General features: G+C 44.2%; 1 protein-coding gene across 15 annotated transcripts in view; it reads right to left on the bottom strand.

The window, feature by feature from the left end:
- The window catches only part of otofa (otoferlin a), a 139,253-nt gene that overhangs the window by 67,130 nt on the left and 44,405 nt on the right, over positions 1-27,718 (bottom strand). For all 15 annotated transcript variants that reach the window (XM_031800787.1, XM_031800779.1, XM_031800778.1 and 12 more), the window contains exon 5: positions 27,186-27,388. In XM_031800787.1, coding sequence (XP_031656647.1) covers positions 27,186-27,388 — 203 coding nt within the window. The remainder of the gene's footprint in view (positions 1-27,185; positions 27,389-27,718) is intronic.

Here is a 27,718-nt window from a genome sequence, read left to right as displayed (position 1 = left end):
ATGTCATCAAAACACTGCAAATCAAACCAATCAAATCACATCAAACCAGTCAAAACCACACAAACTGTATGCTTGAATCAGGTTGCAGAGTAGCCTCAGTCAAGCCATCAACTACTAAGGTATGTGCAGCATGGCACCATAGCCCACTAGTGCTTCAGCTTCAGTACCACATAGTCCAGGAATAGAACTTCCATAGCAGATCACTACAGCAGTACAAACTGAGAGAATCATAGTCTGATGCTGCATTGGGCTACAGCCCTTTGCAGTAAGCATGGAGCATGTGTTCTTAAACCCATCAAACCAACATCAATAATTGATCAATAACTCGCCCTCTGCTACCGACCATGACGGTTAATACTGATCATTATTATGGTGTGATTTGTCACCATTGTTCACCAAAGCAATATTTTGTGTTCAGTATTGGTAAGTAATTAATAAGAGTGCTCTTGTAGTTTTATCATGACTCATGAGGTACATAATAAGAGAATGAACAGCAATCCTAACTGGTACTCTGATAATGTCTCAGTACTGTTACTTTTAGGATCTGACTCTTGAGGTTGTAGGATCAATAAAACATAATTAGCTTTGTAGCAATATTGACACTGAGAGTTAAAGTTGAGAGAGAGAGAGAGTGAAAGGAGAGAAAGAGAGTGAAAGGAGAGAGAGTTGAGAGAGTGAAAGGAGAGAGAGAGTTGAGAGAGAGAGAGTGAAAGGAGAGAGAGAGTTGAGAGAGTGAAAGGAGAGAGAAAGGAGAGAGAGAGAGAGAGAGAGAGAGTGAAAGGAGAGAGAGAGAAAGGAGAGAGAGAGAGAGTTGAGAGAGAGAGAGAGAGAGAGAGAGAGAGAGAGAGAGAGAGAGAGAGAGAGAGAGAGAGAGAGAGAGAGAGGCAAAAAAGAAAGAATGGTTAGTGTAAGATAAAATCAAACTAGGGAAATTGAATATAAATACAGAAAATAATAATTGAACTGCAGGTCATCAATAACGAACCGCCCCAAAGCTCTGTTCTGCTCTGCTGGCTCTGCTGAACGGAGCTGAATAGCCTCTCTCCCAAACACACAGTGTTCTCTCAGGAGTGTCCCGTGATCAGACAGTCAGACAGTGATCAGGTAAACCTGAGAACCAGAGCAGTGGTTATTATTTGAGCAATATTATTAATTGGGATGACAGGTAGCCCAGTGGTTAGAGCGTTGGACTAGTAACTGATATTTTGCAAGATCAAATCCCTGAGGTGACAAGGTAAAAATCTGTTGTTCTGCCCCTGAACAAGGCAGTTAACCACCTCTGCTATTCAGCCTCTCCACTGTTCCTAGGCTGTCATTGAAAATAAGAACTTGTTCTTAACTGACTTGCCTAGTTAAATAAAAAATACTTATCCCTGGAAAAGTTTTTCTATATCTCTATTTTAAATGCAATTATTATACAAGACTTTCCTTCTCCTCTGTGTATTTGTAATAAGAGCAGTATTCTGGGCTGCTGTGGTATTTATTTCTTCATTAGTGTCACACAGTGTGTGGCTAAGTAAGTGGCTAGAACAATCAGTGGGATGCTGCTGAAATCTTGAAATCATGAAAGAGAAACAGCATTCCATTAGTATTTGCATGTGCAGATGCCTACTTGTTGGAGATGTAAATAAAAAAATAATATGTTTCTTATTTTACAATAAAAAATAAAATGAAAAAGACAGCAATACTAACCATGACATTCATTGTCCTGTTGAATGGGATGGCCCATTTAGAGGACAAAACTGAACTCACACATACACAGAATAAAACAACATCCTATTAGGTGGTACATGTATAAGAAGACAGCATATAGTCATTACAAGCAGTGTAGTTAAGCCAAAAATAGATATTGAGTGGAGTACAGCACAGAGTAGCAGCAGATCGTCAACCCAGTTATGAGGCGGGACTAGACCATTTATCCAGTATCGGCTGCCATATTTTGTAAAACATTGAACTTCTATTGGAGGTATTGTATCGAATCTTTTCCATATGTATTACATTCCCTAAATCCCGTAACCACATTTCAAAGGTAGGTACAGTCTCCAGTTTCCAAAATTGCAATATGAGCCTTTTGGCTAATAGAGTACAAAGAGAGACAGCTTTCCCTTCGTGGTTATTCCCATCAACTGTACCAAACAGAGCGGTCAATGGGTCTGGGGCTAGAACTCTATCAAAGGCTCTAGATAACTAATCAAAAATGAGAGCCCAGTAAACATGTAACTTAGGACATGTCCAGAATAAGTGGGTCAACGTCCCCTCATCCTGCTTGCACCTCTCACACAGTGGTGAGGTGTCCGGGAATATGCAGTTTTACTTTTGAGTAATGTAACCTGTGTATCACCTTAAACTGTACAAGGTTGTGTCTGGCATTCACTGAACTGTGGTTTATATTCCTGAGAGCTTCTACCCAGTCCTCATCTGAGATTTCTGACCCAAGTTCTTGTTCCCAAGCCCTTTTAATGGTGTCTGTGGATACCTCTATGTGGGCCTGTAGCACATCATACAGTCTAGAGACCGACCCATTTGAATGGGGTTTGACAAGGATCAAGCTATCTAATGTAGGACTATTTGGCTTCATGCCATACTGTGGGATATGTGTCCTTACGAAATTCCTGATTTGGAGGTATCTGAAAAAATGTGTTGTTGGCATGTTGAACTTTCCCAGTAATTGTTGAAATGAAGCTAACTGACCATCTATGTATAGATTACCAATTGTTGTGAGCCCCTTCTCCCTCCACTTTGAAAACACCACATCATCCAATGCGGGGTGGAAAGCATGATTCAGGCAAATCGGGCTGTCAATGTATACAGTGGGTATGTTAAGAAAATACCTAATCTGTTTCCAGCGTATGACAAATGACCGGGTTAGAGTCATAAGTGGATTTTTTCACATATGTTGGGCTATTAACAAGTGCAGGGAGTGAGGAACGTTGACAGGAGGCCTGCTCAATCAAAAGCCATGCAGGCATATCCTTCTGTCTCATCGCAGGTAAGCTTTCCCTCCAGAAAGACACAATGTTCAGATTAGCAGCCCAATAATACAGTTTAAAGTGAGGAAGGCCAAAGCCCCCCTCTATTTTGTACTTGCATAAATGCTTCTTTGAAATTCTGGCTGCCTTGTTATCCCATAAAAATTGAGTTACTATTGAATCCAGTTTCTTAAAATAGCTTTGTGGTATGAAATTGGGTAGACATTGGAAGAGGTAAAGAAAGCTGGGTAGGACAACCATTTTAATAGCATTTATACGACCAACCAAGGAGATAGGCAGAGTTTTCCAAAAATCTATATTTTGTTTAAGCTGATACATTTTCATGTCCCAATTCGACTTTCAAATAGCTGATCAAGGTCTCTTGTCACTACAATGCCAAGGCTTGTGAACTTGTCCATCACTGTTCTAAACGGGGTAGATTGCAGAAATTGCATATCCACAGGCCGTGATATTGGCAACAACTCACTTTTTTGCCAGTTTATCTTGTAGCCAGAGAAGGAGCCAAATGTGTTTATCAAGTTAAGTAAGGGTGGAATAGAAGTTTTAGGCTTGGACAAAAACAAAAGAACATCGTCTGCATATAGGGAAATTTTGTGCTGTGTGTCCTTTACTTTAATAGAAGCTATATCGGCACATGCCCGAATGCGAGTAGCAAGGGGTTCCATGGCTATAGCGAAGAGAGCAGGCGAAATAGGGCACCCCTGTCGGCACCCCTTGAACAAGCGGAATGACTGCGACATTTCTTGATTGGTTACCACGGACGCCATTGGGTGTGCATAAATAATTCTTATCCAATGAATAAATTCCTTTCCGAACCCGAAGTGCTCCAGAACCGACATCATATATTTCCACTCAATCCGGTCAAACGCCTTCTCTGCATCAAGAGCTATTACCACTGCCTCAACCTTATGATCGTGATACATTACGTTGAAAAGACATCTCAAATTGTAGTGTATATGTCGGCCTGGGATAAAACCTGTCTGGTCATGGTGTATGATGTCAGAAATGTATGTTTTCAATCGGTTTGCCAATATCTTTGTCAACACCTTGTTTTCTATGGGGAGTAACGACACGGGGCGATAAGACGACATATCCATGGAATCTCTATCTTTTTTCAAGATCAGTGCTATTGTAGCCTCATACAGTGTTTGCGGGAGTTTGGCATTTTCTTTGGATTGTTTAAACATTCGCAACATAAGTGGAGCTAGACTAGCGCAGTACTTCTTATAGAATTCTATTACATATCCATCGGGCCCAGGGGCCTTGCTGTTTGGAAATTGTGCTATCGCTGTGTTAATTTCCTCCAATGTTATCCCTGCATCGAGTGCAGAAGCTGCCCCCCTGTCTAGTTTAGGAAGTTCACATTCAGTGAGAAAGCGTTCCATAGTTTGTGGATCAGTAGCATCGCATTTTGATTGGTATAGCTCTGAGTAAAACTGCGCAAAGCATTTATTAATATCCTGCGGATCTGTTACTATTTTACCTTTCTTGTCTTTTATTTTGTGAATAGCTGTAGATGCCTGTACATGCCTTAGCTGTCTTGCTAATAGTTTATGTGGTTTGTCACCCAGTTCAAAATAACTTTGTTGCGTTCTAGCAAGTAAAGAGGCTACCCGTTTCGAAAGGATGGTATTGTATTCATATTTTAACTTTGTGATGTTCTCAAGGACTGTATACGAGGAATTCGTCCTAAAAATGTTCTCCTGTTCGCCTAACTCTCTTTCAATTTCTCTTAGCCTAGTATTGGCGCGTTTCTTCCTCTCTGATGTATAAGAAATAATGTAACCTCTAATCACAGCCTTTAGAGATTCCCAAAGGGTGGAGTCGTCGACATCCCCTGTGTCGTTAGTTCCGAGGAAAAAGGCAATCTGCTCCTTCAAATACTGACAAAAAGCCTCATCTTTCAGCAGGTATGCGTCTAAGCGCCACGGTCGCCGACCTGTCGACATATTGTCGAGTTTCAGCACCATGGACACAGGAGAGTGGTCCGTAATTAGAATAGGGTGATAGGTAACCGACTGAAATTAGTTTGGAGTCCAACAAAAAATAGTCAATTCTGGAATATGATTTATGAACTGATGAAAAGAAAGAGTAATCCCTGTCTGTCAGTCTCCAAATATCGACAATGTTAAGGTTTGTCATCAGTGTATTTAGACAGACACTGGCATTTGATTGTTGAAGTGACCTTGATAGCTGTTTATCTAAAAGAGGATCTAACGTACAGTTAAAGTCTCCTCCAACAATAACACTTGTATCCGAGATATTTGTGATGTCTTAAATACCCTTTGAAAAAATAATGGATCATCGAAGTTGGGTCCATATAAATTTACCAAGGTTACTGGTTTCGAATTCAGTGTACCAGCCACAATAATATACCGACCATTAGGATCTGAAATCGAGGATGAGTAAACAAACGGAATGTTTTTCCTTATCAGGATTGCTACCCCTCTCGCTTTTGCATCAAAGTTAGACTGGTATATCTGACCGATCCAGCCGACTCGTAGCTTGGCCTGAGCGGAGCGTTTAATATGAGTTTCTTGAAGAAACACTATGCACCCAGTGATTTAAGATGAGAAAAAACCTTAGCTCGTTTCACCACATGCCCTAAGCCATTACAGTTCCAGCTGACTATCTTTATTCCACCTGGTCTACTCTGTGCTCTGTCACTATGTGGCATTTCTTATTTTAGAGCAAATTGTTGCTGTCATACAAAACTCAGAAGAAAAACGTCCCGCCGTGCGGGAGCTTGTCATGCCACCTGTACTAATAGTAAACATGAACATAAAACACACACCCCATCCCCCCCTCCCGTCCCTTTACTGAGTGACTTCCCCAAACGAAGCACTCCTTGGCTAACACACAAACCTTAGGGTGTCTAGACATAAACCCCGTGCTTCTACACCTGCATTGCTTGCTGTTTGGGGTTTTAGGCTGGGTTTCTGTACAGCACTTTGAGATATCAGCTGATGTACGAAGGGCTATATAAATAAATTTGATTTGATTTGATACAGCTTGAACTAACTCGTCTATAGATGCTCCGCATATACGCTAATATTAAATAACACTTAACTCTCACGTTAGGGGGTGAGTGGCGCCAAAACATGATGTGCCAAACAATGCTATATTAGCCACAACATCTCACCAATCATAAGTCCCAAATTCTGATCTTCTAATCGAAAAGCCATAGTCCGGAAATCCAAACACATTCCTGGCCTGTATTTGGTAATTTAGCCGGCTGACACAGCCGTTCTGTATCCTCAGCCAGGGAGCTTGCTTGTCAAGAACAGATCGGCCTCTTTTGGGTTGTCAAACGTACGTGTTGATCCCTCGACTGTCACCTTAAACCGGGCTGGGAAGAGGAATCCATATCGGATGTTGGCCGCCCTGCATTTGTTGTGTACCTCATTATACTCTTTCCGTTGGTTCCTCACCTCCAAGGTAAGATCTGGGTAGAAAGACACCCTGAAGTTAAGGGGGAACTTTTGACTAGCCAGCTTGAGGATGAGATCCCTGGTCTGGGGATAGTGCAGCCGTACAATGAATGGCCTTGGTGGCCCGCCCTTGGCCGGCTTCGTTGCCTGAGATCTGTGTGCGCGGTTGATCAGGATGGCTGTTTTGAAGTGTTCACTCCCCAGCAGGGCCGGTATCAGCTCAGAGACAAATTCAGTGAGTTTCCCTTTCTCTGTGTCCTCCTGGATCCCACATATTCGGATGTTCTGGCATCTTGAATGCGACTCGAGCATTTCCAGTCGGGCTTTCAGGGTTTTGTTGTCATTTTTGAACGTTGCGCACTGTTTCTCTATGTCCTGTAGCCTGGCCTTGTGATCGACTGTCGTTTGCTCAACCTCATGCACCCTTCTCTGAGTTGCCTTCACAGTTTCGGCCAAAGTCCCAATACTCTTTGAGATATCAGCCAACCTTGTGTCCACCTTCTTGCTTAGTGAGTTTATGGCAGCCAGTATGTCACTTTGCGTAGGCTCTGTGGGGGACTCTTGGAAGCTAGCCTCTTCAGCTAACTCCTCGTGGGTTGGCGACGTTGAAATTGGTTCGTTGTCTATCTCATTCAAGTTATCTTGTTTAGCGCTCCCTTTTCTGGTGCCTTTTCCCTTTGTCATATTTGTTTGAAGATATAGGTCGTGAGAGGTTAAGATAAATACTAATTTGTTTCAAAATGAAGCGGAGCTCTAGCAAAGCCCGTCTACTCCATAGCACGCTCTCTAGCGCCCCCCAGATGTAAATAATTGAACGCCTAACAAACGATGACAGAAAGAGAAAGAGAGAAATAACGGGAGGAGGAAGAGAGATTTGAGAGAAACAATTCAGCAGTTGACTGGGGAAGGAGGGAGGAGGAAGGAGGGAGGAGGAAGGAGGTAGGAAAGGCTGAATAGCAGAGGTGGTTAACTTTCAACAGGCTTTCTCTGAATACCCCTCTGTTTTAAAATGTTCATTCTGCTCAACCCCAAAAGAGTCTGGTATTGAGTGGTGATCTATTCCCACGCCATGGCTTTGGACAGGAAGTCAGGGAGGGTCATTCAGTCAGTCAACATGTGGGAGGAACACAATGGCACATAATGCACAGGCAATACACCACAGCAAGACACTAGAAAACACAAAACACTGCACTCAAACAGAAGACCTTGAGGGAAAACAGTGACATAAAACACAACACGGAACATTGAGTTGTAAGAGATTCTTGCAATCTAGTTACCTCTACAACTATAGCATTTGATGTCTACAACTAAAGCTCTAACCGACTATAAGTACTTCAAACAAGACACAGCTTCAAACCAAGAACACATTGCTACAGTAGCAATCAAAGACTCCAGAACATTCTACCAGTGCTACTGTAAGTTCACATAGACCTCATATGAATAAAGACCCTCACGTCTACGTTAAAGACATAAAATACTTCCTAGATCTGTCATTTGTTGGCACTGCCGTGTGATACACTGATACAGATGAAAAGACTCCACAACACAACACCATCACAATGCTGTTTGATGTGCCACCAACCTGTTGCATTGTGGGTATGATCAAAGGTGGCCTTTGAAAGCATGACGACCCCAGGCTGGCACAGAATGAGCTTGCTTACATCCCAACACAAAACTAACAAAATGATTGAACGAATTAAACAAAAGCCTAACCAAATTAACATTCAAAATAATCCCTGCCTCGGTTTCCTCTGCTTTGCAAAGGAATACATGTTACAGACAGAGCTGGTGTAACTGCGTCAGTTTTGAAGGCCTTGCTCGCATATGCCTTTTCAGTTCTGCCCACAAATTATCTATAGGATTGAGGTCAGGGCTTTGTGATGGCCACATCTTCACAAGGTCCTTTGCTGTTGTTCTTGGATTGATTTGCACTTTTTGCACCAAAGTCCATTCATCTCTAGGAGACAGAACGCATCTCCTTCCTGAGCGGTATGACAGCTGCGAGGTCCCATGGTGTTTAACTTGCATACTATTGTTTGTACAGATGAATGTGGTACCTTCAGGCGTTTGGAAATTGCTCCCAAGGATGAACCAGACTTGTGGAGGTCTACAATTTTGGCTGATTTCTTTTGATTTTCCCATAATGTCAAGCAAAGAGACACTGAGTTTGAAGGTAGGCCTTGAAATACATCTACAGATACACCTTCAATTGACTCAAATAATGTCAATTAGCTTATCAGAAGCTTCTAAAGCCATGACATCATTTTCTGGAATTTTACAAGCTGTTTAAAGGCATTGTCAACTTAGTGTATGTAAACTTCTGACCCACTGGAATTGTGATACAGTGAATTATAAGTGAAATAATCTGTCTGTAAACAATTGTTGGAAAAATGACTTGTGTCATGCACAAAGTACATGTCCTAACCGACTTGCCAAAACTATAACAAGAAATGTGTGGAGTGGTTGAAAAACGAGTTTTAACTACTCCAACCTAAGTGTATGTAAACCTCCGACTTCAACTGTAGTTCACGGACCAGAAATACATCCTTCTGGAGTGGCATAGAAGGGGGCAATGCCTGGAGCTGTGTTCCCGTGGGGTTCAGTTGGTAGAACATGGCACTTGCAATGCCAGTGATGTGGGTTCAATTCCCAGGGGGGACCAGTACACAAATGTATGCACTGGCTGCATCCCCTTTGACTTCAGAATGCAGTTTCCTCTTCAAGAAGCCAACACTTGACTCCTCTGATGTGAAAAACTACTGATCGGTATATTTTCTTTCCAAAACACTTGAGCTTGCCGTCTCTGACCAACTCTCTTGCTATCTGTCTCAGAAGAATATTCTTGACCCTAACCAGTCAAGCTTCAAGACGGATCACTCAACAGAGACTGCTCTTCTCTGCATGTGTCACGGAGGCTCTCCACACTGCTAAAGCTCTCATCTCTGCATGCCTGGCAGATATCTCAGCTTGGATGTCGGTCCACCACCTCAAGCTCGGCAAGACAGAGCTGCTCTTCCCCCCGGGAAAGGCCTGCCCTCTCCAAGACCTCTCCATCACAGTTGACAACTCCACGGTGTCCCCCTCTCAGAGTGCAAAGAACCTTGGCGTGACCCTGGACAACACCCTGTTTTTCTCTGCAAACATCAAAGCAGTGACTCGCTCCTGCAGGTTCATGCTCTACAACATTCTAGACCCCATCTTACACAGGTGCTAATCCAGGCACTTGTCATCTCCTGTCCGGACTAGTGCAACTCACTGTTGGCTGGGCTCCTGCTTTTTATATTTTAAACTTTTAATTAAACCTTTGTTTACCTAGGTAAGTCAGTTAAGAACAAATTCTCATTTAAAATTACAGCCTACCCCAGGCCAAACCTGGACGATGCTGTGCCAATTGTGCACCGCCCTACGGGACTCCCAATCTCGTCCGGGATGTGATACAGCCTGGATCTAACCTGGGACTGTAATGACACCTATTATACTGAGATGCAGGGCCTTAGACCACTGCGCCACTATCAAAACCCTGCAACTTCTCCAGAACACTGCAGCCCAACTGGTGCTCAACAGTCTCAAGTTCTCTCATGTCACCACACTCCTCCGCACACTCCACAGGCTTCCAGACGAAGCTTGCATCCACTAAAAGACCATGTCACTTGCAAGAGGAACTGCCCCTCCCTACCTTCAGGCTATGCTCAAAACTCTACACCCCAACCCGAGCATTCCATTCTGCCACCTCTGGTCTCTTGGCCCTCCCACCCCTATCTTCACCCCAGTTCCAATTCACCCCAGTTCCAATTCAGCCCAGTGTGTGTGTGTGTGTGTGTGTGTGTGTGTGTGTGTGTGTGTGTGTGTGTGTGTGTGTGTGTGTGTGTGTGTGTGTGTGTGTGTGTGTGTGTGTGTGTGTGCATATGCGTGTGCGTGTGTGTGTGTGTGTGTGTGTGCGTGTGTGTATGCGTGTGCAATCAAAGGGATAAAGAGCAATTAAAAGGCCAGTGAAACCCCTTTCTCATTTTTCTTATCTATCACTTTACCATGGTAGCTCAGACCTGAAAACCACACACACACACACACACACGCACACACACACACACACACACACCCAACTCCATCTCTCTCTTATCCTTTGTCTATGCCAATGTCAGAAGAACAGAAGTCCTCCTTCCTAAACTGTACCAATGTTGGAATTTGGGATGACCTTTAAACCACATGTAATACTATCATTACAGACAGGGTGGTCTAAGTTGCACCAGTAAACTACACAGTCTTCATCTTCTGTTTGATTTTTATTTATTTTTTATTTTTTATTTAACCTTTATTTAACCAGGTAGGCTAGTTGAGAACAAGTTCTCATTTGCAACTGCGGCCAAGATAAAGCATAGCAGTGTGAGCAGACAACAAAGAGTTACACATGGAGTAAACAATTAACAAGTCAATAACACAGTAGAAAACAAAGGGGGAGTCTATATACAATGTGTGCAAAAGGCATGAGGAGGTAGGCAAATAATTACAATTTTGCAGATTAACACTGGAGTGATGAATGATCAGATGGTCATGTACAGGTAGAGATATTGGTGTGCAAAAGAGCAGAAAAGTAAATAAATAAAAACAGTATGGGGATGAGGTAGGTGAAGAAGGGTGGGCTATTTACCAATAGACTATGTACAGCTGCAGCGATCGGTTAGCTGCTCAGATAGCTGATGTTTGAAGTTGGTGAGGGAGATAAAAGTCTCCAACTTCAGCGATTTTTGCAATTCGTTCCAGTCACAGGCAGCAGAGTACTGGAACGAAAGGCGGCCGAATGAGGTGTTGGCTTTAGGGATGATCAGTAAGATACACCTGCTGGAGCGCGTGCTACGGATGGGTGTTGCCATCGTGACCAGTGAGCTGAGATAAGGCGGAGCTTTACCTAGCATGGACTTGTAGATGACCTGGAGCCAGTGGGTCTGGCGACGAATATGTAGCGAGGGCCAGCCGACTAGAGCATACAAGTCGCAGTGGTGGGTGGTATAAGGTGCTTTAGTGACAAAACGGATGGCACTGTGATAAACTGCATCCAGTTTGCTGAGTAGAGTGTTGGAAGCCATTTTGTAGATGACATCGCCGAAGTCGAGGATCGGTAGGATAGTCAGTTTTACTAGGGTAAGCTTGGCGGCGTGAGTGAAGGAGGCTTTGTTGCGGAATAGAAAGCCGACTCTTGATTTGATTTTCGATTGGAGATGTTTGATATGAGTCTGGAAGGAGAGTTTGCAGTCTAGCCAGACACCTAGGTACTTATAGACGTCCACATATTCTAGGTCGGAACCATCCAGGGTGGTGATGCTAGTCGGGCATGCGGGTGCAGGCAGCGACCGGTTGAAAAGCATGCATTTGGTTTTACTAGCGTTTAAGAGCAGATGGAGGCCACGGAAGGAGTGTTGTATGGCATTGAAGCTTGTTTGGAGGTTAGATAGCACAGTGTCCAAAGACGGGCCGAAAGTATATAGAATGGTGTCGTCTGCGTAGAGGTGGATCAGGGAATCGCCCGCAGCAAGAGCAACATCATTGATATACACAGAGAAAAGAGTCGGCCCGAGAATTGAACCCTGTGGCACCCCCATAGAGACTGCCAGAGGACCAGACAGCATGCCCTCCGATTTGACGCACTGAACTCTGTCTGCAAAGTAATTGGTGAACCAGGCAAGGCAGTCATCCGAAAAACCGAGGCTCCTGAGTCTGCCGATAAGAATATGGTGATTGACAGAGTCGAAAGCCTTGGCAAGGTCGATGAAGACGGCTGCACAGTACTGTCTTTTATCGATGGCGGTTATGATATCGTTGAGTACCTTGAGTGTGGCTGAGGTGCACCCATGACCGGCTCGGAAACCAGATTGCACAGCGGAGAAGGTACGGTGGGATTCGAGATGGTCAGTGACCTGTTTGTTGACTTGGCTTTCGAAGACCTTAGATAGGCAGGGCAGGATGGATATAGGTCTGTAACAGTTTGGGTCCAGGGTGTCTCCCCCTTTGAAGAGGGGGATGACTGCGGCAGCTTTCCAATCCTTGGGGATCTCAGACGATATGAAAGAGAGGTTGAACAGGCTGGTAATAGGGGTTGCGACAATGGTGGCAGATAGTTTCAGAAATAGAGGGTCCAGATTGTCAAGCCCAGCTGATTTGTACGGGTCCAGGTTTTGCAGCTCTTTCAGAACATCTGCTATCTGGATTTGGTTAAAGGAGAACCTGGAGAGGCTTGGGCGAGGAGCTGCGGGGGGGGCGGAGCTGTTGGCCGAGGTTGAAGTAGCCAGGCGGAAGGCATGGCCAGCCGTTGAGAAATGCTTATTGAAGTTTTCGATAATCATGGATTTATCAGTGGTGACCGTGTTACCTAGCCTCAGTGCAGTGGGCAGCTGGGAGGAGGTGCTCTTGTTCTCCATGGACTTCACGGTGTCCCAGAACTTTTTGGAGTTGGAGCTACAGGATGCAAACTTCTGCCTGAAGAAGCTGGCCTTAGCTTTCCTGACTGACTGCGTGTATTGGTTCCGGACTTCCCTGAACAGTTGCATATCACGGGGACTATTCGATGCTATTGCAGTCCGCCACAGGATGTTTTTGTGCTGGTCGAGGGCAGTCAGGTCTGGGGTGAACAAAGGGCTGTATCTGTTCTTAGTTCTGCATTTTTTGAACGGAGCATGCTTATCTAAAATGGTGAGTTAGTTACTTTTAAAGAATGACCAGGCATCCTCAACTGACGGGATGAGGTCAATGTCCTTCCAGGATACCCGGGCCAGGTCGATTAGAAAGGCCTGCTCACAGAAGTGTTTTAGGGAGCGTTTGACAGTGATGAGGGGTGGTCGTTTGACTGCGGCTCCGTAGCGGATACAGGCAATGAGGCAGTGATCGCTGAGATCCTGGTTGAAGACAGCGGAGGTGTATTTGGAGGGCCAGTTGGTCAGGATGACGTCTATGAGGGTGCCCTTGTTTACAGAGTTAGGGTTGTACCTGGTGGGTTCCTTGATGATTTGTGTGAGATTGAGGGCATCTAGCTTAGATTGTAGGACTGGCGGGGTGTTAAGCATATCCCAGTTTAGGTCACCTAACAGAACAAACTCTGAAGCTAGATGGGGGGCGATCAATTCACAAATGGTGTCCAGGGCACAGCTGGGAGCTGAGGGGGGTTGGTAGCAGGCGGCAACCGTGAGAGACTTATTTCTGGAGAGAGTAATTTTCAAAATTAGTAGTTCGAACTGTTTGGGTATGGACCTGGAAAGTATGACATTACTTTGCAGGCTATCTCTGCAGTAAACTGCAACTCCTCCCCCTTTGGCAGTTCTATCTTGACGGAAGATGTTATAGTTGGGTATGGAAATCTCTGAATTTTTGGTGGCCTTCCTGAGCCAGGATTCAGACACAGCAAGGACATCAGGGTTAGCAGAGTGTGCTAAAGCAGTGAGTAAAACAAACTTAGGGAGGAGGCTTCTGATGTTGACATGCATGAAACCAAGGCTTTTTCGATCACAGAAGTCAACAAATGAGGGTGCCTGGGGACATGCAGGGCCTGGGTTTACCTCCACATCACCCGCGGAACAGAGAAGGAGTAGTATGAGGGTGCGGCTAAAGGCTATCAAAACTGGTCGCCTAGAGCGTTGGGGACAGAGAATAAGAGGAGCAGGTTTCTGGGCATGGTAGAATATATTCAGGGCATAATGCGCAGACAGGGGTATGGTGGGGTGCGGGTACAGCGGAGGTAAGCCCAGGCACTGGGTGATGATGAGAGAGGTTGTATCTCTGGACATGCTGGTAGTAATGGGTGAGGTCACCGCATGTGTGGGAGGTGGGACAAAGGAGTTATCAGGGGCATGAAGAGTGGAACTACGGGCTCCATTGTGAACTAAAACAATGATAACTAACCTGAACAACAGTATACAAGGCATATTGACATTTGAGAGAAACATACAGCGAGGCATGCAGTAATCACAGGTGTTGAATTGGGAAAGCTAGCTAAAACAGTAGGTGAGACAACAGCTAATCAGCTAGCACAACAACAGCAGGTAAAATGGCGTAGACTAGGCAACGGGGCCAACAGATAAAACAAACAAGCAGAATGGAGTACCGTGATTAATGGACAGTCCAGCGTGCATCAGCTATGTAGCCAAGAGATCAGTGTCCAGGGGGCAGCGGTGGATGGGGCAGGGAAGCTGGACTGGCGAGTGTTATCCAGGTTAAAAAAAACTAACAATGACTAAATAGCTTGTAGCTAGTTAGCTGGTTAGCTTCTGGAGGTTCTTGAGTGTGTTCTAAAAATTTAAAAATAATAGCGATTCCGTATCACATTGGTTGAGGCAGGTTTCCGGAAGGTATAAACAAATTTAAAGTCAAAAGAGATAGAAAGTAAATATGGGTCCGGTAAGCATTTGGGACGCAGCGATTCAGGCGGTTAGCAGGCCTGTGCTAACAAGCTAACAGTTTGTAGGCCCGGGCTAGACAAGGTAGCAGTTAGCGGACCGGAGCTGGACAAGCTAGCAGTTAGCAGGCCGAATTAGCAAGCAGGGAGATAGTGAGGGCTAGAGAGTTAGCCTTTGGGGGACGTCGCGATGGGGTGAGTCTGTTTATTCCTCTTCATGCGATGACATCGATAGACCGGTCGTGGGCCCGGGTATTGTAGCCCAGGAGTATGCTACGGTGGTAGCACAGGTGCTACGGCCGGGCTAGCTTCAAGCTAAGTGGGTGGAAACGCTAGCCAGGAGTAACCCAGGGTTGCGGTTTAGCTAGATAGCTAGTTGCTGAAAAATCCAGCTGAAAGATGTTCCGTTTGCGGTGGGAATCCGGGGATGAATCCGGGGATGAAAAATAAATAGGTCCGTTATGCTCTGGTTAGAGTCGCGTTGTACGAACAGGCGAGAGCTTTCCGAACTACAGGTTAGCTGATGACCGGTTAGCTGAAGACCGCTAGCATACCCGCTGGTTAGCTGTCTAGCTTCAGTTGAGGGGTCCCGAAGTAAATATAAATACTTTAGGAATTTAGGAAAAATAGCTACATTGGGTGAGTCGGGTTGCAGGAGAGTATTTGGAAGCTTAGGTTTAGCAAAATGTTTTCAAAGAGATATGTGGAGAAAATATGTAAAAATATGTAAAAAAACGAAAAAGAAACGATAAATACAGGGACATGACAGGACAGGACGACTTACTGCTACGCCATCTTGGAGCTATGTACTGTACAAGGCTCCAACTCTCATTAACTCTGACCCAAATCTGGCTGCTCAATAAGGTTAGGATTATGTCTCTTAGCCTTCTGCTTCTCCCCTGATCTATTGTACGGTAGGCAATAAAACCATCTTAATGAATCTCCCACACACCAGATTCCTCTAGCAATAAAAACATCTTAATTAACAGTCTATTGACTGGAAGTATAACTTGAGCTTGAGCTTTCTCCTAGGTATAGGACAGACACTTCAAAACCTTATTCCTTATGATAAAATTTTTTCACTGCCTGTTTTGCCATTTATGAATGTGTTACTCAATGGGTTTAAAATCGCTAAATTACCCATGGTATGACCATCTTAATACAGTTCCATATCCTAGCCTGGCAATAAAACCATCGTAATACAGTTCCATATGCTAGCCTGGCAATAAAACCATCGTAATACAGTTCCATATCCTAGCCTGGCAATAAAACCATCGTAATACAGTTCCATATCCTAGCCTGGCAATAAAACCATCGTAATACAGTTCCATATGCTAGCCTGGCAATAAAACCATCGTAATACAGTTCCATATGCTAGCCTGGCAATAAAACCATCGTAATACAGTTCCGTATGCTAGCCTGGCAATAAAACCATCTTAATACAGTTCCATATGCTAGCCTGGCAATAAAACCATCGTAATACAGTTCCATATGCTAGCCTGGTAATAAAACCATCTTAATGAATATCACGCACACCAGATTCCACGACCTCTTACCGTGGACATCTAGCCCTTAGCAATTGCATAATCATAAAACATAATAAGCCCTGTGATTGTAATTATTCTACATGAAATAGAAAGACCCTTCTGGTGTGACATTGATTTAGATTTAAGGGCCGGTATGGAATGACTTCTGTTTCATCATGGTGAAATGTCATCATACATAGAACGTGAGATGATAATAAATTAAGTTTATGATGTAATACTGCCTTAGGGTGACAGACAGATTAATTGCTTTGATTCCAAGGTACTAGTGTGTGTGTGTGTGTGTCCTACTCCCATGTCACTGAAAAAAACACTCTCTCATGAACACGCGCACACTCAAACATGCAAGACGGCACTGCTGCAACCCAAAGAGGAGAGACACTGCAACCCAAACAGCATATGGTACCTTGAGTTCACACTGTTTTTGTCCTCCTCTTCATTCTCCTCCCTGTAAGGAGCACCAACCCAGACAGGTTAATACAATGGCATCAATGCCCATTGACATCATCAGAGTGGTTCCATGAGGTCATCATTGTTCCTCCAGTACTGTAGTGTGTGTTTTCCATCAGTATGTCATCACTCTGTGTGGGTTCACTGGGCTTCTCTCTCACACAAAATCTCAGCTCTCCTCTGTGCTACTGTACTGTACTGTACCACTGACAGGACTAGCTCTTTGTTGCCTCGGTAGTTAGGAGATGACAGGTGCCCTCGTCTAGCACCAAGGACAGAGGTGTGTGTTTATGTGTGTGTGTGTGTGTGTGTGTGTGTGTGTGTGTGTGTGTGTGTGTGTGTGTGTGTGTGTGTGTGTGTGTGTGTGTGTGTGTGTGTGTGTGTGTGTGTGTGTGTGTCTTGTACCATCATCTTTGAAATGCAAAAGAAAGACCGTAATGTATTTTTACAGCCAAGGAGGAATTTAGATTTTGGCTTGGCCACTAGATGGCAGCCGTGTGTGTGCCACGCTTTAGACTGATCCAATGAACAATTACATATCTGTTCAAAATGTTGTATTAAGACTGCCCAAATGTGCTTAATTGATTTATTAATACATTTTCAAGTTCATAATTGTGCACTCTCCTCAAACAATAGCATGGTATTATTTCACTGTAATAGCCACTGTAAATTGGACAGTACAGTTGGATTAACAAGAATTTAACTTTCTGCCCATATCAGATATGTTTATGTCCTGGATTTTTTTGTTTGTTACTTACAACGTCATGCTAATGACATTAGCATACGTTAGCTCAATGTCCCGCGGGGGGAGGGGGTGGCACCGATCCCGTAGGACGTTAAATGAGGAAGACACATTTCAGTTGACTGACTAGGTATCCCCCTTTCCCTTTTCTCCTCAGCCTGCGTCTTTTTTTACAGGTCTCATAAACCACAGATCAGCTCTATGGGGACACACTATAAAAACTCTGTTCCGTCCAATAAAACCCACTAAATCAGTACATCTAAACTCTAGGAGATGATAACTGTATGTGTCAGTTCAATAGATTTTCATGAGGATTCACAGACAGAGCCCCATTCCATTGTAATGCCCAGTTGACTCCCACTACAAACTGTCTAGTCAGGAGGATGGAGATTCTCATGGTGAGAGACTCACTCTAATACATCCAAATACAGTGGCTGATGTATGGTCCCAACCACACACAGATACACTCACTCACACACACACACACACACACACACACACACACACACACACACACACACACACACACACACACACACACACACGCACGCACACACGCACGCACGCACGCACACACACACACACATACATATAGACGCACGCACGCACACACAAACACTTAACATGTGTTATGATAATGGGTTAGGGAACCTAGCCAGGCAAACCAGCCAACAGGAAAATAAATGCTGTCTACACCGTCTTAGCCTACACACTATTCAACAGAAAACACAATAACACACCACATTGAGTACGGTTACATGCACACAAGAATACAATTATTGTGGATAGTGAGATTAATAGAATAGTTAGTTTAAAACCTTTACATGCTTTGAAAGAAAAACGATTTCCCAATTAATCCTGTTTACATAAACACCCTCTGAAATCAGGCAACCTGATGAGACGATTGATAATTGTAGATAATCGCTAATCAAAGCAAATGTTCTACCACAGCGACCGTGTTATTTTTGCAAAGGCTATAAGATTCAGGCATACAAAGTTTGTATGTGAAAAACATTTCTAAAATGCATACTTTCAGGTCTTCCGAAGTCACTTCCCTCATAAGAGGGAGGCTTGCCCTATACATTGTACATGTACAGACCAAATAGATGAAATACACCACTGAAACTGCTTACATGTTAGGGATAATCATTGAAGGGCTATGAGCTCAATGGAAAATAATGAATGACGCAGAAGGTGTGTTCCAAGGAGAGGGGAACTATAACCTTCCATGGAGTTGCATTTGATTTGGTTATCCCTTTTATACCATGGTTATAATTGAACACATTTGCCGCTAGAAATGGAATTATGCCGTGCTGATATACCGTGCATTATAAGGAAATAATGCATGCTCTAGAATTTCCTTCAACAGTAATCAACAATGCCATGATATACAGTGCCTTTGAAAAGTATTCAGACCCCTTGACTTTTTCCACATTTTGTTACATTACAGCCTTATTCTTATATTGATTCAATTGTTTTTTTATCCTCAATAATCTACACACAATACCCCATAATGACAAAACAAAAAAAGGTTTTCAGAATTGTAGCTAATTTATTAAACATAGAAAACTGAAATATCACATTTACAGAAGTATTCAGACCCTTCACTCAGTACTTTGTTGAAGCACCTTTGGCAGTGATTACAGCAATAAGTCTTCTTAGCTATGACGCGACAAGCTTGCCAGACCTGTATTTGGGGAGTTTCTCCCATTCTTCTCTGCAGATCCTCTCAAGCTATCTGGTTGGATGTGGAGCGTTGCTGCACAGCTATTTTCAGGTCTCTCCAGAGATGTTTGATCGGGTTCAAGTCCGGGTCTGGCTATGCCATTCAAGGACATTCAGAGACTTGTCCCTAAGCCACTCCTGCATTGTGTTGGCCATGTGCTTAGGGTCATTGTCCTGTTGGAAGGTGAACCTTCACCCCAGTCTGAGGTCCTGAGCACTCTGGAGAGGGTTTTCATCAAGGATTTCTCTGTTCTTTTCTCCGCTCATCTTGGGCGGCAGGGTAGCCTAGTGGTTAGTCTAGTTGGTCTAGTAACCGGAAGGTTGCAAGTTCAAACCCCCGAGCTGACAAGGTACAAATCTGTCGTTCTGCCCCTGAACAGGCAGTTAACCCACTGTTCCTAGGCCGTCATTGAAAATAAGAATTTGTTCTTAACTGACTTGCCTAGTTAAATAAAGGTAAAATAAATAAATAAATCTTTGCCTTGATCCTGACTAGTCTCCCAGTCCCTGCTGCTGAAAAACATCCCCACAGCATGATGCTGCCACCACCATGCTTAACCGTAGGGATGGTGCTAGATTTACTCCAGATGTGACGCTTGGAATTCCAGCCAAATAGTTCAATCTTGGTTTCATCAGACCAGAGAAGCTTGATTCTCATGTTCTGAGATTCTTCAGGTCCCAAGTGGGCTGTCGTGTGCCTTTTACTGAGGAGTGGCTTCCGTCTGGCAACTCTACCATAAAGGCCTGAATGATGGACTTCTGCAGAGATGGTTGTCCTTCTGGAAGGTTCTCCTATCTCCACAGATGAACTCTAGAGCTCTGTCAGAGTGCCCATCGGGTTCTTGGTCACCTCCCTGACCAAGGCCCTTCTCCCCTGATTGCTCAGTTTGGCTGGGCAGCCAGCTCCAGAAAGAGTCTTGATGGTTCCAAACTTCTTCCATTTAAGAATGATGGAGGCCACTGAGTTCTTGGGGACCTTCAATGCTGCAGAAATTTGTTATACCCTTCCCCTGATCTGTGCCCCAACACATTCGTGTCTCGGAGCTCTACTGACAATTCCTTCGACCTCATGCCTAGGGTTTTGCACTGTAAAGTGTGGAACCTTATGTAGACATGTCAGAGTGTGCGCAACTGGTCTAAGGAAGTCAGGTGCCGGAGAGCAGAGATAAGTGACCAGGCACACTTTTTTCAGGCAGAGGAAAACAATTAAATGCAACTGCGTCACAACACTCCAGCCCATGGAAAAAGCCAGCGCACAAATTACCCAAATGGGTACAAATAACAAAAACACGGGTTAACACAATACCCGGCGCAAAACCAGCCTGTAGACTGGGGCAAAACCAGCCTGTAGACTGGGGCAAAACCAGCCTGTAGACTGGGGCAAAACCAGCCTGTAGCGTCACACACGTACCGAACGAACAATACCACACACAGACATAGGGGGAACAGAGGATAATATACACATAGAGCAATGAGGGGATGTAAACCAGGTGTGCGGGAAAACAAGACAAAACAAATGGAAAATGAAAGGTGGAGCGGCGATGGCTGGAAGACCGGTGACGTCGACCGCTGAACGCCACCCGAACAAGGAGAGGGACCGACTTTGGCGGGAGTCGTGACAAGACAGGTGTATGCCTTTCCAAATCATGTCCAATCAATTGAATTTACAACAGGTGGACTTCAATCAAGTTATAGAAACATCAAGGATGATCAATGGAAACAGGATGCATCTGAGCTCAATTTCGAGTCTCATAGCAAAGGGTCTAAATACTTATTTATGTAAATAAGGTATTTCTGTTAGTTTTTTTATTATAAATTAGCAAACATTTCTAAAAACCTGTTTTCGCTTTGTCATTATGGGGTATTGTGTGTAGATTTCTGAGGGGGAAAAAATGTCATACATTTTATAATAAGGCTGTAACGTATCAAAATGTGGAAAAGGTCAAGGGGTCTGAATACTTTCCGAAGGTACAGTAAATCCTAATAATTCAAAGGATTGCCCAGAAAAACAGGTGTATTAATTGACGTATGCTTACTTCGATTTTGAACTTACGCCGAGCCGATTAAGATAAGCAGAGTAAAGTGTTTACATGACTACTTCCATACTCAACCTACTGCCATAATCAATGTTCAATTTATGTTCTATGTTTGAGCTGCTTTTTAAAGCAAAAGCTGAATTGAAAACATTATTGTCATTGTTGAATTCAATTATCATAATAGCAAGCTATGACTGATGGTTCAGTTGGATACACTAGCAAGTCTGTTTATTTGGTTACCAATGCAACTTACTAGCTTACTAGCTACTTCAGTGGATGTTGAACACATTTCTACCTGCAAATGAACACATTACTAGTGGCAAATGTGTTCAATTATAGCCATGGTATGAAAGGGATAGTCAACGAAGGGCTATGCATTCTATGGAAAATAATGCAACTCCGTGGAAGGTTATAGTTCCACTCCGTTAGTGCAAAACACACCTTCAACATTGTTAATTATTTTCCACGGAACGCATAGCCCTTCGTTAATTATCCCTTACATAATTCGATAGATTGCTCAGAAAATCAGGTGTATGTTTAATTTGATTTTGACCTTATTCACATTAACATAAGGAGAGTGGTGTTTACATTACTATTTACAAACTCAGCCTACTACCATAATATCAAATTATTAGTGTGCATGTAAATGTACTCGCTGAGAGAGCAGGCTATTAGTCATCAGCAGACAGCACTGCCTGGAAGCTGAAACATACTGCTGTAACACATTCACTCCCTACTGCCTGGAGGCTGAAACATACTCCTGTTACACATTCCCTCCCTACTGCCTGGAGGCTGGAACATACTGCTGTAACACATTCCCTCCCTACTGCCTGGAGGCTGAAACATACTCCTGTAAAACATTCCCTCCCTACTGCCTGGAGGCTGAAACATACTGCTGTAACACATTCCCTCCCTACTGTCTGGAGGCTGAAACATACTGCTGTAACACATTCCCGCCCTACTGCCTGGAGGCTGAAACATACTGCTGTAACACATTCCCTCCCTACTGCCTGGAGGCTGAAACATACTGCTGTAACACATTCCCTCCCTACTGTCTGGAGGCTGAAACATACTCCTGTAAAACATTCCCTCCCTACTGCCTGGAGACTGAAACATACTCCTGTAAAACATTCCCTCCCTACTGCCTGGAGACTGAAACATACTCCTGTAACACATTCCCTCCCTACTGCCTGGAGGCTGAAACATACTCCTGTAACACATTCCCTCCCTACTGCCTGGAGGCTGAAACATACTCCTGTAAAACATTCCCTCCCTACTGCCTGGAGGCTGAAACATACTGCTGTAACACATTCACTCCATACTGACTGGAGACTGAAACATACTGCTGTAACACATTCCCTCCCTACTGCCTGGAGACTGAAACATACTGCTGTAACACATTCACTCCCTACTGCCTGGAGGCTGACACATACTCCTGTAACACATTCCCTCCCTACTGCCTGGAGGCTGAAACATACTCCTGTAACACATTCCCTCCCTACTGCCTGGAGGCTGGAACATACTGCTGTAACACATTCCCTCCCTACTGCCTGGAGGCTGAAACATACTCCTGTAAAACATTCCCTCCCTACTGCCTGGAGGCTGAAACATACTGCTGTAACACATTCCCTCCCTACTGTCTGGAGGCTGAAACATACTGCTGTAACACATTCACTCCATACTGACTGGAGACTGAAACATACTGCTGTAACACATTCCCTCCCTACTGCCTGGAGACTGAAACATACTGCTGTAACACATTCCCTCCCTACTGCCTGGAGGCTGAAACATACTCCTGTAACACATTCCCTCCCTACTGCCTGGAGGCTGGAACATACTGCTGTAACACATTCCCTCCCTACTGCCTGGAGGCTGAAACATACTCCTGTAAAACATTCCCTCCATACTGCCTGGAGGCTGAAACATACTGCTGTAACACATTCCCTCCCTACTGTCTGGAGGCTGAAACATACTGCTGTAACACATTCCCTCCCTACTGCCTGGAGGCTGAAACATACTGCTGTAACACATTCCCTCCCTACTGCCTGGAGGCTGAAACATACTGCTGTAACACATTCCCTCCCTACTGTCTGGAGGCTGAAACATACTCCTGTAAAACATTCCCTCCCTACTGCCTGGAGGCTGAAACATACTCCTGTAACACATTCCCTCCCTACTGCCTGGAGACTGAAACATACTCCTGTAACACATTCCCTCCCTACTGCCTGGAGGCTGAAACATACTCCTGTAACACATTCCCTCCCTACTGCCTGGAGGCTGAAACATACTCCTGTAAAACATTCCCTCCCTACTGCCTGGAGGCTGAAACATACTGCTGTAACACATTCCCTCCCTACTGTCTGGAGGCTGAAACATACTGCTGTAACACATTCACTCCATACTGACTGGAGACTGAAACATACTGCTGTAACACATTCCCTCCCTACTGCCTGGAGACTGAAACATACTCCTGTAACACATTCCCTCCCTACTGCCTGGAGGCTGAAACATACTCCTGTAAAACATTCCCTCCCTACTGCCTGGAGGCTGAAACATACTGCTGTAACACATTCACTCCATACTGACTGGAGACTGAAACATACTGCTGTAACACATTCCCTCCCTACTGCCTGGAGACTGAAACATACTGCTGTAACACATTCACTCCCTACTGCCTGGAGGCTGACACATACTCCTGTAACACATTCCCTCCCTACTGCCTGGAGGCTGAAACATACTCCTGTAACACATTCCCTCCCTACTGCCTGGAGGCTGGAACATACTGCTGTAACACATTCCCTCCCTACTGCCTGGAGGCTGAAACATACTCCTGTAAAACATTCCCTCCCTACTGCCTGGAGGCTGAAACATACTGCTGTAACACATTCCCTCCCTACTGTCTGGAGGCTGAAACATACTGCTGTAACACATTCACTCCATACTGACTGGAGACTGAAACATACTGCTGTAACACATTCCCTCCCTACTGCCTGGAGACTGAAACATACTGCTGTAACACATTCCCTCCCTACTGCCTGGAGGCTGAAACATACTCCTGTAACACATTCCCTCCCTACTGCCTGGAGGCTGGAACATACTGCTGTAACACATTCCCTCCCTACTGCCTGGAGGCTGAAACATACTCCTGTAAAACATTCCCTCCATACTGCCTGGAGGCTGAAACATACTGCTGTAACACATTCCCTCCCTACTGTCTGGAGGCTGAAACATACTGCTGTAACACATTCCCTCCCTACTGCCTGGAGGCTGAAACATACTGCTGTAACACATTCCCTCCCTACTGCCTGGAGGCTGAAACATACTGCTGTAACACATTCCCTCCCTACTGTCTGGAGGCTGAAACATACTCCTGTAAAACATTCCCTCCCTACTGCCTGGAGGCTGAAACATACTCCTGTAACACATTCCCTCCCTACTGCCTGGAGACTGAAACATACTCCTGTAACACATTCCCTCCCTACTGCCTGGAGGCTGAAACATACTCCTGTAACACATTCCCTCCCTACTGCCTGGAGACTGAAACATACTGCTGTAACACATTCCCTCCCTACTGTCTGGAGGCTGAAACATACTGCTGTAACACATTCATTCCATACTGACTGGAGACTGAAACATACTGCTGTAACACATTCCCTCCCTACTGCCTGGAGACTGAAACATACTGCTGTAACACATTCACTCCCTACTGCCTGGAGGCTGAAACATACTCCTGTAACACATTCCCTCCCTACTGCCTGGAGCCTGAAACATACTGCTGTAACACATTCCCTCCCTACTGACTGGAGGCTGAAACATACTGCTGTAACACATTCCCTCCCTAATGCCTGGAGGCTGAAACATACTCCTGTAACACATTCCCTCCCTACTGCCTGGAGACTGAAACATACTGCTGTAACACATTCACTCCATACTGACTGGAGGCTGAAACATACTGCTGTAACACATTCCCTCCCTACTGCCTGGAGGCTGAAACATACTGCTGTAACACATTCCCTCCCTCCTTTAGCTGGCACGAGTATCGTTAAAGGAGTGTCTAGGTATGTTTAAATGCATGGTGTGAAGATGATGATGATGATGATATTGTTGATGATTATCATGTCTTCACTTTTGTTGTTATTAATGAGAATGATAATGATGATGAGGATTGTTCTAACTATGGTGTTGGTGTATTTTGAGCATAATGGTAAATTTAATGACTTTACTGACAATAATGACATCTTCGCTTTGATGTTATTGTTGTTGTTGTTGTTTTAAACCTTGTTGGGAATTGGCCAATATGAATGGGGCTAAATAGAAATGTTTCTTACAGAGGAAATACGGATAGCATATGCATAACCATGGTAGCACTTAAAAGATAACACCGTTGATTTTATGTGATTTTACATTAACTGTACTTTTCACCGCAATTGTTGATAACGAAATCTGAAAATAGTCTGGATACATTCAGTAACATGATAAGAATATTCTTGGAAAATATGAGGTAGCTGCAACAATGACAAGGGTTTGACTGAGAGGACTATGTGGTGTTTGCAAGTAGCCACACACCTCTCCAAAGTGTGCACAGTTCCTAATTCATTACAATGCACTTTTATGACTCGAAGAAGAGCCTTCAACTATAAGGTGTTTTTTGAGCTCTCCTAGCTGTGCCATTGAGGAACTAGAGCAAGAACACTTGTAGTTGTTTTGTTTGGAACACAACCCTGCATTCCCCTTTACACAATTAATGTTGTTGTTTACGCAATTAAAAAACGGCCCATTATAACTCGCAATCTGGGTCATATTGGCATCATTTGAAAGCTTGTTCTCTTGCCGACATGACTAGCTAAGTTATAAACTACAATCTTTCACAGTTATGTGTGCATTGAGGTGTGTGTTAAATGGCAAAATCCTTTCCCCCAATAGATAAACATAGGCTCATTCTGTACAGGACAACCAGGGTAAAACACCATGTCATCTTGTAAAAAACATAGTGATCATAAACGTTGACACGGTATATTATGAGTTTTATGATATGGAAATGTGAAGTGCACATTTGGACTCATTTGGACGGGTATTTGTCTTGCTTGTATGACATCAAAGCAGTATTCATTATATTCCTCAACATCTAATCTTTCAAAATTAGTCGGAGGGATGGGGCAACTTCTTGTCGCGTGCGGTTATCATGTTCAGAACAGCTGTCAGTCAAAACCCATACAGAGCCGTGAAGCGCAGAGGCTGAGCTCTGACATCATTTATAGCATGCTACTGTACAGCCACTGCGTTACAATTTAGGCACTTATCAGTGTCCAAATCTGCCATTTTCAACCTGTATATGAGTACGAGTGTAAAGGGCTACTGATGATGAAGAGATGGTTCCAGGTATGACATTGATGCATTCACATTTATAATGATGCTGATTATGTACTTCTCAGATAGAGTTCAGTGTGTCAAATCGGAGGGCCTGTTGTCCGGACCTCTGGCAGTCTATATGGGGGTGCCACAGGGTTCAATTCTAGGGCCGATTCTTTTCTCTGTATATATCAATGATGTCGCTCTTGCTGCTGGTGATACTCTGATCCACCTCTACGCAGACGACACCATTCTGTATACATCGGGCCCTTCCTTGGACACTGTGTGAACAAACCTCCAAACGAGCTTCAATGCCATACAACACTCCTTCTGTGGCCTCCAACTGCTCTTAAATGCTAGTAAAACTAAATGCATTTTATGTGTAACTCTGTGCTGTTGTTTTTGTCGCACTGCTTTGCTTTATCTTGGCCAGGATGCAGTTGTAAATGAGAACTTGTTCTCCACTAGCCTACCTGGTTAAATAAAGGTAAAATAAAAATAAGAAAATGTTTCAGCTATATTAATGGAGTTGTCGACTCACTTCCTGAAAGTGGGAATTCCGTGGATGGATCGTCCAGGAGACACTCCTGATCCTGATCCATGGCTGTGTCCGGAAAGCAGGCTGTCTGTCTCAAACTGGAACGTTCCCTCTGGGTCGCCCGGAACGTCCAGGAATTCCCCATCGCTCCACACCCCCACTGTCCCATCCATGGTCGTGTACTTGATGTCTACGGTAACACTAGTCTGGAATGGAATAGCCGACCAATGAATTAGTCAAAACAAACTAGAAACACACAGATTTCTCATCAAGTGAATACACGCCCAAGGAACTGTGGCATTGGAATTTCTTTTGACAGCAACTGCCTTTACTACAAACCAAGCCATTTATTTCACTGACAAAGACTGAGGAGGGAAATAAACAAACAATGTTCCCCTTTCCACCTCTCTCTCCCTATCTCGCTCTCTCTGCCCTGCGACCTCCCGGGAGCCAGTAAATCACTGCAGAGCCAGTAAAGTTAAAGGGGTTACCATGGTAACCCTGGATCTTTCAGTGGGAGGCTATAAAAACACTTC

The sequence above is a fragment of the Oncorhynchus kisutch genome, linkage group LG21, assembly GCF_002021735.2.
Source record: "Oncorhynchus kisutch isolate 150728-3 linkage group LG21, Okis_V2, whole genome shotgun sequence".
Lineage (NCBI taxonomy): Eukaryota > Metazoa > Chordata > Actinopteri > Salmoniformes > Salmonidae > Oncorhynchus > Oncorhynchus kisutch.
The sequence above is the reverse complement of the archived record's forward strand: the minus strand, read 5'-3'. Positions and strand labels throughout refer to the sequence as shown.